Source organism: Pecten maximus, chromosome 3, assembly GCF_902652985.1.
Source record: "Pecten maximus chromosome 3, xPecMax1.1, whole genome shotgun sequence".
NCBI classification, from domain to species: Eukaryota; Metazoa; Mollusca; class Bivalvia; order Pectinida; family Pectinidae; genus Pecten; species Pecten maximus.
The window spans coordinates 41,221,184-41,236,654 of NC_047017.1; the positions used below are offsets into that span (position 1 = coordinate 41,221,184).

General features: G+C 36.2%; 1 protein-coding gene and 1 long non-coding RNA gene across 2 annotated transcripts; one reads left to right on the forward strand and one right to left on the reverse strand.

Annotated features, from left to right (window-relative positions):
* Positions 1-58: 58 nt before the first annotated feature.
* LOC117324193 lies at positions 59-9,526 on the forward strand. Its single transcript, XM_033879933.1, has 8 exons — positions 59-154; positions 1,527-2,123; positions 2,422-2,765; positions 3,221-3,424; positions 4,489-4,648; positions 4,766-4,888; positions 5,410-5,560; positions 6,332-9,526. Exons 2-8 carry the CDS (start codon positions 1,846-1,848, stop codon positions 6,569-6,571), a joined length of 1,500 nt encoding a protein of 499 aa, XP_033735824.1. The 5' UTR covers positions 59-154; positions 1,527-1,845; the 3' UTR covers positions 6,572-9,526.
* Positions 8,155-11,880, reverse strand: LOC117324194. Its single transcript, XR_004531935.1, has 2 exons — positions 11,319-11,880; positions 8,155-8,497 (listed from the first exon to the last, which is right to left on the reverse strand). It is a non-coding gene; the product is annotated as an uncharacterized LOC117324194 (long non-coding RNA).
* Positions 11,881-15,471: the final 3,591 nt, after the last annotated feature.

The following is a 15,471-nucleotide window of genomic DNA, read 5'->3' on the forward strand; positions in this document are numbered from 1 at the left end:
CGTGGAAATTATTTTCCGACGTTGCTATCCTCGGCTGTGAAACTAGTCGTGGTAACTTACTAGTTTCCGGTACAAAAGAGTTCCATAATTATTCCAAAAGGAAACACAGATTGTTGTGAATAGGTTGTTTTAGTGGGCAACATCGAAGAAAAATGTAAGTTATTCAGCAATCACTTCGTTTGTGATTATCGTATACCGTTCCTACACTATATTTAGTACCAGAATAATGTATATGGTATCGTTACAAAATAGTCTTACTGGTTGCAAGATCGGCTTTGCGAGTCAATGACACTTGACTAGATCTATATAGGCCTATTTAGCCTATTTAGTATTTGACAGCAAGTAGTTTGATCACAGAGGCTCGGCTTCAGAATTTTGATCAATTAATACCCACAATACTTAAAAAAAGATTGATCTTCATTTTAGTGTATAAGTTTCGCTTAATGCTCATATCGTTCTTTTGTTCCTTTGCGGTTTTATCCCTTCAATGTAGGAACTGTCCCTGATCATCTGATGATAAAACATTGATGTATTCTTTGGTTATACAATTATAAAATGTTTTAAACATATGCTGTTATATATTACAATACAGAGTTTATAAACTTGACAGAAGGAAAAGTAGAGGGCAAGGGGTGTATATTATACAATAATGGCCCTCCGAGTCGGGAAATATCCAGAATCATGTCCTGGTAGTAAGGGTTATTCCCTGATGCCGATGGTGTAGAGTTTAGATGGTCCCAGGTTCAAACCCTCGTGTGGCATTTTCTTTTTGTCCTGAACAAGTGCCTAAAAAAAAAAGAAAAAACAATGCAGAGCTACACTTACCACTCTGCATCTCGCACACAGGGGAGGTCACGCTCAATCCTTCTGATAGGACATTAAACAAAACTAAACCAAATCATCATTCAAGTGTGACCTAAGTAACTGGCCAAGACTGTTAGTGTAAAGTCACACGTACATGTAATAGTACAGGTTGCCTTACCAGTGCCAGCTGATAGGAATTTAGCTTTAGTCTGACGGTAGCTGTATATAGCTACATTTTGTAGCTCTAGTCTGTTAATTAGAGAGCAAGATATTCAATGTTAATTTGATCCAGCCAGTCTGGGTGTGGACAATATAATTTTCAGTTCTCATTCTTTTTGCAATTTAGTGCTTTTGAACACCCAGAATGTAAACTTATATGTGAGTGGGAGGCTGCATTGGAACTATAATATAACCTGGGTTCTGGCTATCTTAAGGGCCAGACCTTATGATTCTTATTTAATGAAAGAGATGGTAATATTGGTATATTCTGAAGTCAAGGGTAGGGGTTGCCTTACTGTCTCAGTTTAGTGGGAATGTCTATTTTATAACCCAGGCTTAGTTAATCTGTGATGTTAGAGAGACCCATCGTGGGCAGGCTGTTTATGAGTCTTACATTTTATTTTTGTCCCTGCAATGTACCTACATGTTCACAGTACTATAAATATGTTTACAGATATTAATTTACTTAATAATGCAATTAATATTTTGATTTTTTTCCCCAGGTAAAATGACAATTTTATCTCCGATTGGGCCAAACAATGGACAAGAAGATGGGATACACAAGATAATATGATGCTCCCTTTTACAATGGAAGTTGACTTTTTTCCTCCTCTGTTTCTATCTGAACAGTCCCATTCAAATCTAGCATATTTTTTAACGAAACGAAGCATGTTTTATTTATTTTTAGATATTTATTATTAGTAATAGTCCTGGTTTGATTAGATAAAAATGTCACTATGCATCAAAAATGAAGAAACAGAAATAATACAATGTGTTTAAAAGGTTTGTAAGTTATAACTTATCAAAAGGCAAAATATAAAAATGAAGAAAAAAAAGACAGTCATTTATGCAGCATTCATTGCCATTTGTGTATATTTCTTTGTACAAGTAAGTTACTTTAATGAGGCATATAGCCCTCTCCAAGTTCTGTCTGATGCCCGGAGTGAAGCAAAGCGTCTACTGCGGTTTATCACTCTTCAACATTTCCAATGTAACTCCACTATACAAATTTCAAATAACACATACTGGCCTATCTGTATAGAAAAGGAAGGAGGGATCAACATTGACAGCAGAGGGAAGAAAATAGCTTATTCTGTTGGGTAAGTATTTCAGCAAAGGGTGTTCATTACCTGGTATTGAATTTAAATTGTGCAATGAAATACTGGTACAAATTTTTGAAGAAAAAAAATCAGAATTAAAACGTTTATTTCACATTTTCCATTATATGTTTTTGTATCATTTGATATCAAATACATAGGATATTTTGTCATGTATTTGCAATTTTCTGCCTTTAGATTCAGGTAAAAAATTTGAAGTGATCTTCACCAGATTTTCTTTGAAGAAATATTTATATATTATGAATAACTTTTTTTCATGTTTCTCTCTTCTTTTTTACAGACCCAAAGGGGATTTGGAATTTGAAAGGATTATTGCAAAAAATTTGTCTTTTAATCTGTACCTGTTTGGTACAGGCTTAACAACTTCAGATTTTTCTGTCAACTCTAATAACACGCGCAACATGCACATATCTGTTGTACCGAATGATCCTGCTGATTTTGTACGCAACTCCTATGATACACAGACAGTTAATAATGTGATGCTTAGTCTTGGCCATACCTATATAGACATTCTAAAGATGGACCACTTTATGGACAGCAGTCACTCACATGATGTCCTCTACTTCATGATCAAAGATGACCTTCTGTCTCGGGTTGGACAACTCCATATTGCCCTCCATATTGGTATGTAACATAGAGCTGTGTTATAAACTTGCTGCTAGGTATATACATGTACCAGGTAATGTAGTTAACATCAGACAGACTTACATTATATCAGACCTAGACCTGCTGTAGCCTCTCACTATTGTCTTATCATCATACCCTGGAACAAAGTTAAGGGGATATACTTGAATCAGATTGTCTCATGCCTGTAGTTTGTTACAGAAATATCACTTACAACCAATAATGAATATTGTTACACAGGATCGATAAGCAATGTAATTGTGCATTTGGTTGGATTGTCTATTTGTTTTTTATTTTGATTAGACTTCTCAGACATTATGTCCTTGTAATGGTTTCTTTGCAAAACTGTTATTGCTGGGAACTAGTTTCTTTAATATTTTAATTTATCACAGAGACTTCAAGACCTAGGAATACTAGTAGTGTGAAAGACCGCATCATGTTTTTGTTAATTGCAGACAAGGTTGATGATGACTACCTGTACAGTTGGTACCGTGCTTTATACAATCTGTTCCACGATGCTGGATTCCGTTTATACCACACTGCCGCAAATGACCAGCTCTGTCTTCAAGTCACTCTCATGGAGTCTTGTGTTTATTATATGTCATGGGTCAGGGACCCTGGTCCAAGAGCCTCCATACTCTACCCTCCTGCCCAGGATGGTACGTCTAGTCTGTTCCATATTCCTGTAGTCTTTTATGGTTAGAGTCCATCATATGTAGGTATGTGAGGTAGGGAAATTCTACCTGAGGGTGTAGAATTTCCCTATTCCACATACCTAACATATGATGGACTATTTTTCTCACACCTTTTTCATGAAATGTATGGGGAAATTGATCCAACATGGTAAACCTATATAGAAACTTTGTAATTTTTCTCGGTGACTGACAATAAAACCAACTACATATTTGGAAAGATGAGAAAAAGTATAGCATAACTACGGTATACCATGAAAAATAACCTGACTGTCAATGCAAAGTGTCAAGATAACCTTTCCAGAAACTGCCAACTGATGTTTGACATCGCATCATATTCCTCTGTGTGTTTGCTTGGACAACGAAAAATATTTACGTAGTCTTCCGCTGTAAAAATCAATTCTTTCAGAGGGTTGAGCTTCCCCTATCTCACTTCCATAGGGGTGAATGATTATTTTTCTCTTACCCTGTTTACCCTCTTATGTATCTAATATTGACATTACATCAATGCAAGGAAATGTTGACGTGACATGATTGAATTGTCGATGTGACATCATTATTCTGTTGCCGTGACGTCATGGTATTGTTGACGTGACGAAATACGATTTTTGAGAACGTGAAAAGAGCATGTGTAGCTTGTCTTTTCCCTAGGGTAAGATAAGAAAATCTCACCCCGGTAAAACTGCAGATATCCCTGTCCAGGGTAAGAGAAAAATGTATCTCACATATGCAAAGGTGTGAGAAAAATGACTTCTCCTTATATAGATTATATACACCCCCCTATCAAGAACATTCCTTCCCCAGAGACCTTCATGTCATATTTTTTTCAAGTTTTTGTGCATTTTATATTTATTTTCATACAGTTTGTGAACCCCTCTGTCAAGTGTACAAAGACTCTCTGTGATCAGAACGTATTACCAGTAATATCAGCAGTACCAGCTTATGGATCTTCATATTCTCCAGTTTTATCCAGCCATTGTAAGGATATATCCAGGCAGCACATTTACATGTCAATAATGTTCTCTTTTCAGGATCAGAGGAATCTGAAGTGGAGCGTCTTGTTGACTACCTAGAAGATGAGGAGGCGACTTGTTCAGATAGTTTAGATATTGGATTATCCAACTCATTGCCATTGGGCATCTGTTTGAATGAGGGATACTTACATAAGCCTTGTAACATCATCATAGTACGGTATGTGTTAGCCTGTGTATGTAAATTTAACAAAGTGTAATATCAATATTATAACTACTGATTTATATTTATGAGTAATAGAAAAGGGAGATAACTTTTAATTGGTTAACATTGTAGGAACAAACATACCAGTGTTACAGTGTCAAGTCTGTCCAAAGGTCAGTGTCATGCTGTGGTGCTGGAGACCCAATCATCTAGCTACAACTATAACATCCATGAATTCTTCGTAAATGTTAAAGGGTAAGAACTAAATAAAATATAGGCTGGACAAAAAGCTTCATATGTCATTAGTTAAAAATGGTATTCACCATTACACTAGTGTTTCAACCATCAATGATCATTTATCACCATCATCATTTCTACAACCACAAATAATATAATGGATCTTGCCGATCTTCGATATAGGATAAACTGAAGGGTAGAGAAAACGAATATATTATGTATATTATTCAGTAAATCTTGCATATATGATAAATGATCATTTATCATCATTTCATAAAGAAGTAGAAAGTGCAATGGGTAAAATCAGGTTCATGTTTCGAAATTCTTATTGTTGTACAGATTATATTAAAATAGATGTTAACTTAAACATTTCATCACTTTTTGTGTCGTTTTTTTTTTTTTTTTTTTGCAACACCTTTGAAAGCTTTGAAGTCAACCCATGATGGATCCTTTTCTTATATATTATATGAAATGAATTACTAATATATTTTGATAAGTTTTGAGAATGATACATTACATATAGTGATGTTTTGTATTAGGTCCTTGTTGCCAGTGATGAAACACCACACCACCCTGATTGATGCTTTAGACCAACACCTTCACACTGGGAGCTCAAATATCCTGTACCTGGACATGCCAGAGCTTTTCTGGGACATGATTGGTCCCCTCTTAGACTCTGGACATATGCAGGTATCCCCACTTCACTGAAATCTCAGTTCTGTTGTATTTTTATATTCAACATCTCTAAAGAAAGTGTATCTTGCATAATTATATAGGATCTTCAATGAGTTTTCATTTCATATGAGGTGTGTCTTAAAATTTTTTATTTTTGCAAGCCTCGGTGAACACAAATTAAAACTTTGAGTTTCATATAATCTCATGAAATGAAAACAGATTTAAGTATTGTTCACACATGCATCAATGTACTCTAAAATAACTATGATAATTACAAGTTAAGCTACAAGCTACATCAGCAAGTGCACTAAGGTACATTAAATTGCAATGAAGTAGGCTATCATTTAGTGCATTAAGTTACATTATTTAACTTATGTGTTTAAGGTACTTTTTCTATCATAACTCAGAAAACTTATATTTTGTACAGGTTTTGAGTTTAAAATGTGGAGAGCAAAATTAAATGAAGGCAGTCGTTTTGTTGTGCCACGTAGCATTTAAAATGTCCATCAATTTATAAGGTCCATCAATTTCTGATTAGTGCAGCCATGAAAAGTGTCCCCGGGTGTATTACACTAGTGACATAAACGCAAAAATAGACAGATTATGCGATAAACATTTTATGCATTTTATACTCTGTAATCAAGTGTTTCTGTGTATACTCTGTAATCAAGAGTTTCTATGTATACTCTGTAATCAAGTGTTTCTGTGCTATCTAAAATGAACTCTGAACATAAATTGTTGCCTGAAGGGTGTTATGTTTGTACATACATGTTCCTTTCATTTCAGAGTGTGAATCAACTGATAGTAGATGTTGATGTTTGGAATGAACTTAGCGTGAAGCCATCACATAATATCCGCAGGAGATTCAGTGAACTTAAAAGAATTGGAGCCTATGGGTTCCAGATCTACAGGTCAAAGACTCTGCTGGATACCCATACTTTACACTTCCAGAGCAATCTTAAAACTAACAGAAAGTGTTGTCATAGGATCAACTTTGTACGTACCAAGCATGTCAGTATTACATAATTCATGCTGTCATTGAATCCAGGTCATGATTGTGTTTGTGATAGATGTGTGTGTTGTAGTTAGTTAGGATAATATTGAGTATTTGTTGAAAGTGAAGCATTGATTAAAACTTCAGGATGGACTTTTTTTTACCAGACTCGAGACTGAACAACCTGTGCCATGATGCATTAACTATCATTTATCCAGTGTTTATCTATCTTTTCACACTTGTAACGTCTTAAAGCAAAATTGTTAACATAAAGCATTGGACTTAGGTTCAACATGCCATTTGGCTTGGTCAAGAATTTGGCAACAGTTGTTTAAATGGATTTTTAGGTCACCTGAGTCAAAGCCTCAAGTGACCTATTCTTATTGCCTTATGTCTGTCATCTTGCATCATCTGTCCATGAACAAAATACATTTTCGACCTCTTCTCAGAAACTCTTGAACCAATTTCAATAAAATTTTGCAGGATCCTTCCATGATCAGTAGTCTACAGAAACTTTGAATTATATGGTCCCCACCCCCAGGGGACTGAGGGGCGGGGCCAAAAGGGGTCCTATTGACTGAAATTTGAAAAATCTTCTTTTCAAGACCCAAATAAGATAGCATATAATACTCTTCATAGATGGAAGGTTTTTAAGGTGCTTTACATGTTGGCCCTGACTGACACCCAGGGGCTGATGGGTGGGGCCAAAAAGGGTCAAATTAACTGAAGATTCATATGACATCTTAAGACCCAAATATAGTAGAATCAAATACTCCTCATATAGGTGGAAGACTCTCAAAGTGTTTTACCAAAATTGTGAATTTAATGACCCTGGGGTAAACTTTACAATAGTTTATATAGGGAAATCAGATTTTTGACCATCATTTGTTTGATTTCTATTGGAATTCATTCTAACTTGGTTCAAATTAGCAGTTTGGGATGACAGTTTGATGGTATACACATGTTGGCCCTAACTGACCCCTGGTTTTATGAGTGGGGGCAAAAAGGGTAAAATTAACTGAAATATTTCAAAACTAAGGTGACCGTTTAGGCTGATCGGTCTCTAGTTTGTGAGAGCTCCCGATTTTTGCATGTGCCTACAAAATTCAGTTGCACTGAATTATGTATGTACATGTACTTTGTTTTATATGAATATACACATCATACATTTGATATCATGTACTGTATGTATAAAATCTTTACAAGTAGATGCTTGGCATTTCTGTAAAAATAGTTACATTTGTATTTTGAGAAGGACATCCTATTCAAGATTTTAATGAAAGATTTTCCCCACAATGAACTTAATGTAATCAACTTAACAAGCTATATGAATTTTTACGGTCAAATGTCTTTTGAGCATGGTATTTATCTTTATGTATGTAGTATGAACTTGGGTTGTAAGTTACTCAAAGGTCATAAAGTGTTCATAAACATGTAGATTTTTATGAAATTAGTTATATAGAATGTCTTTTATCAGGACAGTAGTTGTAATTTTACTATGATACCATACCTTAAGTAGATCATACTTGCCATGCAGTGTTATTAAATATATTATACTCTATACTACAAGCTAATCCAATTTTCTCTTTGTGCTCATCTAGATTAGTTTTTTTCCAAGATTGTTTGATGGCAAGCTGTATTTTTCTGCAATGTTATGCCTCAATCATCCCCCACCTTCCCCCTCAGCCAGCCAGATTACCTGGGTAGTTTTAGTGCTGTATCTACTGATAAGGCCGGATTACCTGGGTAGTTTTAGTGTTGTATCTACTGATAAGGCCAGATTACCTGGGTAGTTTTTGGTGTTGTATCTACTGATAAGGCCAGATTACCTGGGTAGTTTTGGTGTTGTATCTACTGATAAGGCCAGATTACCTGGGTAGTTTTAGTGCTGTATCTACTGATAAGGCCAGATTACCTGGGTAGTTTTAGTGTTGTATCTACTGATAAGGCCAGATTACCTGGGTAGATTTAGTATTGACAAGTTTGGACTTAAAATGCACCTGGAAAATTGAGAAAAAGTGCTGGATTAGTGGTTGAAAAATGCTTGATTTGTGGTATGAAAAATCTGAAAGAACCATGAAATGTACCAAGATAAGATCTGAAGGAATTAAAGTCTACTGAATCAGCATTATACTCGATTCAATCACCATTATTAAATGTTTCAGTAGGACAAATCTCTTTATCTTATGACCTTTTAAATTCTCCAAATGTTGAATTCACTGTTTGTATTGATCATTTCTATATAGCTGTTTATCTCCATTTTTACCAATGTGAAGGATATAGTATATCGAAGGGAGTGGGGATGGGAACTGATTTTTATGTATCACACCGTTGTCAATGTTGTGTTTTAGTGTTGTATTATGTACATATGCACAAGATTAGGGATACAATTCTGAAAGAAGTACCTTGGGTTGTATTGATCTAAAAGTTATTGGATATTTAGTCCAGTAAATAAACAGAGTGAAAATGTATTTCCTGATGTCAACTAGTAACATCAGTTCTATGAGGAATATTTTCTGGTAGAACAACATTGTAGATGTACCACTGTAAGGGCCAGTATGTTATCCCTCAGCCAGTCTAGTGGTACACAATAGTGTAAAGTGATATGTGTCCTTCTGTGGCCATCTGTCATTTTGTCCTACTTTATAATTTCTAGTCTAAACATTTCTCTATCCTTGAGTTATGTTGGTGATCATGCAGATTTTTTTGTTTACTTTGTTAAATATTAGAAGATAATTTAATTAAATGTTTATTTTGTAATTTCACATACTCATTGCAGCCTGGTAGCTTTGCAACTTTTCATTATTATTGTCTTTTAAAATAATATCATTTTAAATACTTTAATATTATCAAGCCTATTTATTTTTTGTACAAAAACTGGAATAAAGGTAGTACTTCTATGAAATATAAGCCTGGTGTTTGTTGATACTGTTATACAGAAAATTTAAGCAATCCCAATGAATAAAAGTCCTTGTTTTGAAATTTCATTGAGAATTTTTTTTTACTTGTAGGGAATGTTCACATTTTTAGTCTACTGTAATCAGAAGGTGGGACAGGGCTTTCATCCATATCCCGTCCATCAGTAAACCTCTTGGTAACACTTCTTAAATGATATTTCTCAAGAATTGATCAAGAGACTTTAATGAAACCTTAGCAACATGTCCAGTATGGAGCCTGATACCTTAGCAACATGTCCAGTATGAAGACTGATACCCTAGCGACATGTCCAGTATGGAGTCTGATACCTTAGAGACATGTCCAGTATGGAGTCTGATACCTTAGCGACATGATTATCCAGTGTTTATCTATCTTTTCACACTTGTAACGTCTTAAAGCAAAATTGTTAACATAAAGCATTGGACTTAGGTTCAACATGCCATTTGGCTTGGTCAAGAATTTGGCAACAGTTGTTTAAATGGATTTTTAGGTCACCTGAGTCAAAGCCTCAAGTGACCTATTCTTATTGCCTTATGTCTGTCATCTTGCATCATCTGTCCATGAACAAAATACATTTTCGACCTCTTCTCAGAAACTCTTGAACCAATTTCAATAAAATTTTGCAGGATCCTTCCATGATCAGTAGTCTACAGAAACTTTGAATTATATGGTCCCCACCCCCAGGGGACTGAGGGGCGGGGCCAAAAGGGGTCCTATTGACTGAAATTTGAAAAATCTTCTTTTCAAGACCCAAATAAGATAGCATATAATACTCTTCATAGATGGAAGGTTTTTAAGGTGCTTTACATGTTGGCCCTGACTGACACCCAGGGGCTGATGGGTGGGGCCAAAAAGGGTCAAATTAACTGAAGATTCATATGACATCTTAAGACCCAAATATAGTAGAATCAAATACTCCTCATATAGGTGGAAGACTCTCAAAGTGTTTTACCAAAATTGTGAATTTAATGACCCTGGGGTAAACTTTACAATAGTTTATATAGGGAAATCAGATTTTTGATCATCATTTGTTTGATTTCTATTGGAATTCATTCTAACTTGGTTCAAATTAGCAGTTTGGGATGACAGTTTGATGGTATACACATGTTGGCCCTAACTGACCCCTGGTTTTATGAGTGGGGGCAAAAAGGGTAAAATTAACTGAAATATTTCAAAACTAAGGTGACCGTTTAGGCCGATCGGTCTCTAGTTTGTGAGAGCTCCCGATTTTTGCATGTGCCTACAAAATTCAGTTGCACTGAATTATGTATGTACATGTACTTTGTTTTATATGAATATACACATCATACATTTGATATCATGTACTGTATGTATAAAATCTTTACAAGTAGATGCTTGGCATTTCTGTAAAAATAGTTACATTTGTATTTTGAGAAGGACATCCTATTCAAGATTTTAATGAAAGATTTCCCCCACAATGAACTTAATGTAATCAACTTAACAAGCTATATGAATTTGAAAGGTCAAATGTCTTTTGAGCATGGTATTTATCTTTATGTATGTAGTATGAACTTGGGTTGTAAGTTACTCAAAGGTCATAAAGTGTTCATAAACATGTAGATTTTTATGAAATTAGTTATATAGAATGTCTTTTATCAGGACAGTAGTTGTAATTTTACTATGATACCATACCTTAAGTAGATCATACTTGCCATGCAGTGTTATTAAATATATTATACTCTATACTACAAGCTAATCCAATTTTCTCTTTGTGCTCATCTAGATTAGTTTTTTTCCAAGATTGTTTGATGGCAAGCTGTATTTTTCTGCAATGTTATGCCTCAATCATCCCCCACCTTCCCCCTCAGCCAGCCAGATTACCTGGGTAGTTTTAGTGCTGTATCTACTGATAAGGCCAGATTACCTGGGTAGTTTTAGTGTTGTATCTACTGATAAGGCCAGATTACCTGGGTAGTTTTTGGTGTTGTATCTACTGATAAGGCCAGATTACCTGGGTAGTTTTGGTGTTGTATCTACTGATAAGGCCAGATTACCTGGGTAGTTTTAGTGCTGTATCTACTGATAAGGCCAGATTACCTGGGTAGTTTTAGTGTTGTATCTACTGATAAGGCCAGATTACCTGGGTAGATTTAGTATTGACAAGTTTGGACTTAAAATGCACCTGGAAAATTGAGAAAAAGTGCTGGATTAGTGGTTGAAAAATGCTTGATTTGTGGTATGAAAAATCTGAAAGAACCATGAAATGTACCAAGATAAGATCTGAAGGAATTAAAGTCTACTGAATCAGCATTATACTCGATTCAATCACCATTATCAAATGTTTCAGTAGGACAAATCTCTTTATCTTATGACCTTTTAAATTCTCCAAATGTTGAATTCACTGTTTGTATTGATCATTTCTATATAGCTGTTTATCTCCATTTTTAGCCCACCATCATCAGATGGTGGGCTATTCAAATCGCCCTGCGTCCGTGGTCCGTCGTCCGTCCGTCCGTCCGTCCGTCCGTCCGTAAACAATTCTTGTTATCGCTAATCCTCAGAAAGTACTGAAAGGATTTTTCTCAAATTTCATATGTATGTTCCCCTTGGTGTCTAGTTATGCATATTGCATTTTGAGACCAATCGGAAAACAACATGGCCGACAGGCAGCCATCTTGGATTTTGACAATTGAAGTTTGTTATCGCTATTTCTGAGAAAGTACTGAAGGGATCTTTCTCAAATTTCATATGTATGTTTCTCTTGGTGCCTAGTTATGCATATTGCATTTTGAGACCAATCAGAAAACAACATGGCCGACAGGCAGCCATCTTGGATTTTGATAATTGAAGTTTGTTATCGCTATTTCTGAGAAAGTACTGAAGGGATCTTTCTCAAATTTCATATGTAGGCTCCCCTTGGTGCCTAGTTATGCATATTGCATTTTGAGACCAATCGGAAAACAACATGGCCGACAGGCAGCCATCTTGGATTTTGATAATTGAAGTTTGTTATCGCTATTTCTGAGAAAGTACTGAAGGGATCTTTCTCAAATTTCATATGTAGATTCCCCTTGGTGCCTAGTTATGCATATTGCATTTTGAGACCAATCAGAAAACAACATGGCCGACAGGCAGCCATCTTGGATTTTGACAATTCAAGTTTGTTATCGCTATTTCTGAGAAAGTACTGAAGGGATCTTTCTCAAATTTCATATGTAGGCTCCCCTTGGTGCCTAGTTATGCATATTGCATTTTGAGACCAATCGGAAAACAACATGGCCGACAGGCAGCCATCTTGGATTTTGATAATTGAAGTTTGTTATCGCTATTTCTGAGAAAGTGCTGAAGGGATCTTTCTCAAATTTCATATGTAGGTTCCCCTTGGTGCCTAGTTATGCATATTGCATTTTGAGACCTATCGGAAAACAACATGGCCGACAGGCAGCCATCTGGATTTTGACAATTGAAGTTTGTTATCGCTATTTCTCAGAAAGTACTGAAGGGATCTTTCTCAAATTTCATATATAGGTTCCCCTTGGTGCCTAGTTATGCATATTACATTTTGAGACCAATCGGAAAACAACATGGCCGACTGGCAGCCATCTTGGATTTTGACAATTGAAGTTTGTTATCGCTATTTCTGAGAAAGTACTGAAGGGATCTTTCTCAAACGTTTTTGTAAGTTGCCCTTGGTCTGTAGTTCTGCATATTGCATCTTGGGACCAATAGGAAAACAACATGGCCGACAGGCAGCCATCTTGGATTTTGACAATTCAAGTTTGTTGTCGCTATTTATCAGAAATTGCTGAAGGGATCTTTCTGAAATTTCATTTGTAGGTTGCCCTCTGTGCCTAGTTATGCATATTGGATTTTGAGACCAGTCAGAAAACAACCTGCCCGACAGGCAGCCATCTTGTATTTTGACAATTGAAGTTTGTTATCGCTATTTTACAGAAGGTACTGAAGGGATCTTTCTCGAATTTCATATGTAGGCTCCCCTTGGTCCCTGGTGTTGCATTTTCGGACCAATCCGAAAACAACAGACAGCCATTATCGCTAAATCTTAAATTGTTTGCAAAGTACTAGAGGGCTGTTTCTGAATTTACACAGATTAGTAAGACTTAGAGGAAGGGAAAAGTAGAGAAAAGATCAATCTGACATGGAACCTATAAAGATCATTCAATGGTGGGCGCCAAGATCCCTCTGGTTACCAATGTGAAGGATATAGTATATCGAAGGGAGTGGGGATGGGAACTGATTTTTATGTATCACACCGTTGTCAATGTTGTGTTTTAGTGTTGTATTATGTACATATGCACAAGATTAGGGATACAATTCTGAAAGAAGTACCTTGGGTTGTATTGATCTAAAAGTTATTGGATATTTAGTCCAGTAAATAAACAGAGTGAAAATGTATTTCCTGATGTCAACTAGTAACATCAGTTCTATGAGGAATATTTTGTGGTAGAACAACATTGTAGATGTACCACTGTAAGGGCCAGTATGTTATCCCTCAGCCAGTCTAGTGGTACACAATAGTGTAAAGTGATATGTGTCCTTCTGTGGCCATCTGTCATTTTGTCCTACTTTATAATTTCTAGTCTAAACATTTCTCTATCCTTGAGTTATGTTGGTAATCATGCAGATTTTTTTGTTTACTTTGTTAAATATTAGAAGATAATTTAATTAAATGTTTATTTTGTAATTTCACATACTCATTGCAGCCTGGTAGCTTTGCAACTTTTCATTATTATTGTCTTTTAAAATAATATCATTTTAAATACTTTAATATTATCAAGCCTATTTATTTTTTGTACAAAAACTGGAATAAAGGTAGTACTTCTATGAAATATAAGCCTGGTGTTTGTTGATACTGTTATACAGAAAACTTAAGCAATCCCAATGAATAAAAGTCCTTGTTTTGAAATTTCATTGAGAATTTTATTTTACTTGTAGGGAATGTTCACATTTTTAGTCTACTATAATCAGAAGGTGGGACAGGGCTTTCATCCATATCCTGTCCATCAGTAAACCTCTTGGTAACACTTCTTAAATGATATTGCTCAAGAATTGATCAAGAGACTTTAATGAAACCTTAGCAACATGTCCAGTATGGAGCCTGATACCTTAGCAACATGTCCAGTATGGAGACTGATACCCTAGCGACATGTCCAGTATGGAGTCTGATACCTTAGAGACATGTCCAGTATGGAGTCTGATACCTTAGCGACATGTCCAGTATGGAGACTGATACCCTAGCGACATGTCCAGTATGAAAACTGATACCCTAGCGACATGTCCAGTATGGAGTCTGATACCTTAGAGACATGTCCAGTATGGAGTCTGATACCCTAGCGACATGTCCAGTATGGAGTCTGATACCTTAGCAACATGTCCAGTATGGAGTCTGATACCTTAGAGACATGTCCAGTATGGAGCCTGATACCTTAGCCACATGTCCAGTATGGAGTCTGATACCTTAGCCGCATGTCCAGTATGGAGTCTGATACCCTAGAGACATGTTCAGTATGGAGTCTGATACCTTAGAGACATGTCCAGTATGGAGTCTGATACCCTAGCGACATGTTCAGTATGGAGTCTGATACCTTAGAGACATGTCCAGTATGGAGTCTGATACCCTAGCGACATGTCCAGTATGGAGTCTGATATCTTAGAGACATGTCCAGTATGGAGCCTGATACCCTAGCGACATGTCCAGTATGGAGTCTGATACCTTAGAGACATGTCCAGTATGGAGCCTGATACCTTAGAGACATGTCCAGTATGGAGCCTGATACCCTAGAGACATGTCCAGTATGGAGCCTGATACCCTAGCGACATGTCCAGTATGGAGTCTGATACCCTAGCGACATGTCCAGTATGGAGCCTGATACCTTAGAGACATGTCCAGTATGGAGTCTGATACCCTAGCGACATGTCCAGTATGGAGTCTGATACCCTAGCGACATGTCCAGTATGGAGTCTGATACCCTAGCGACATGTCCAGTATGGAGCCTGATACCTTAGCCACATG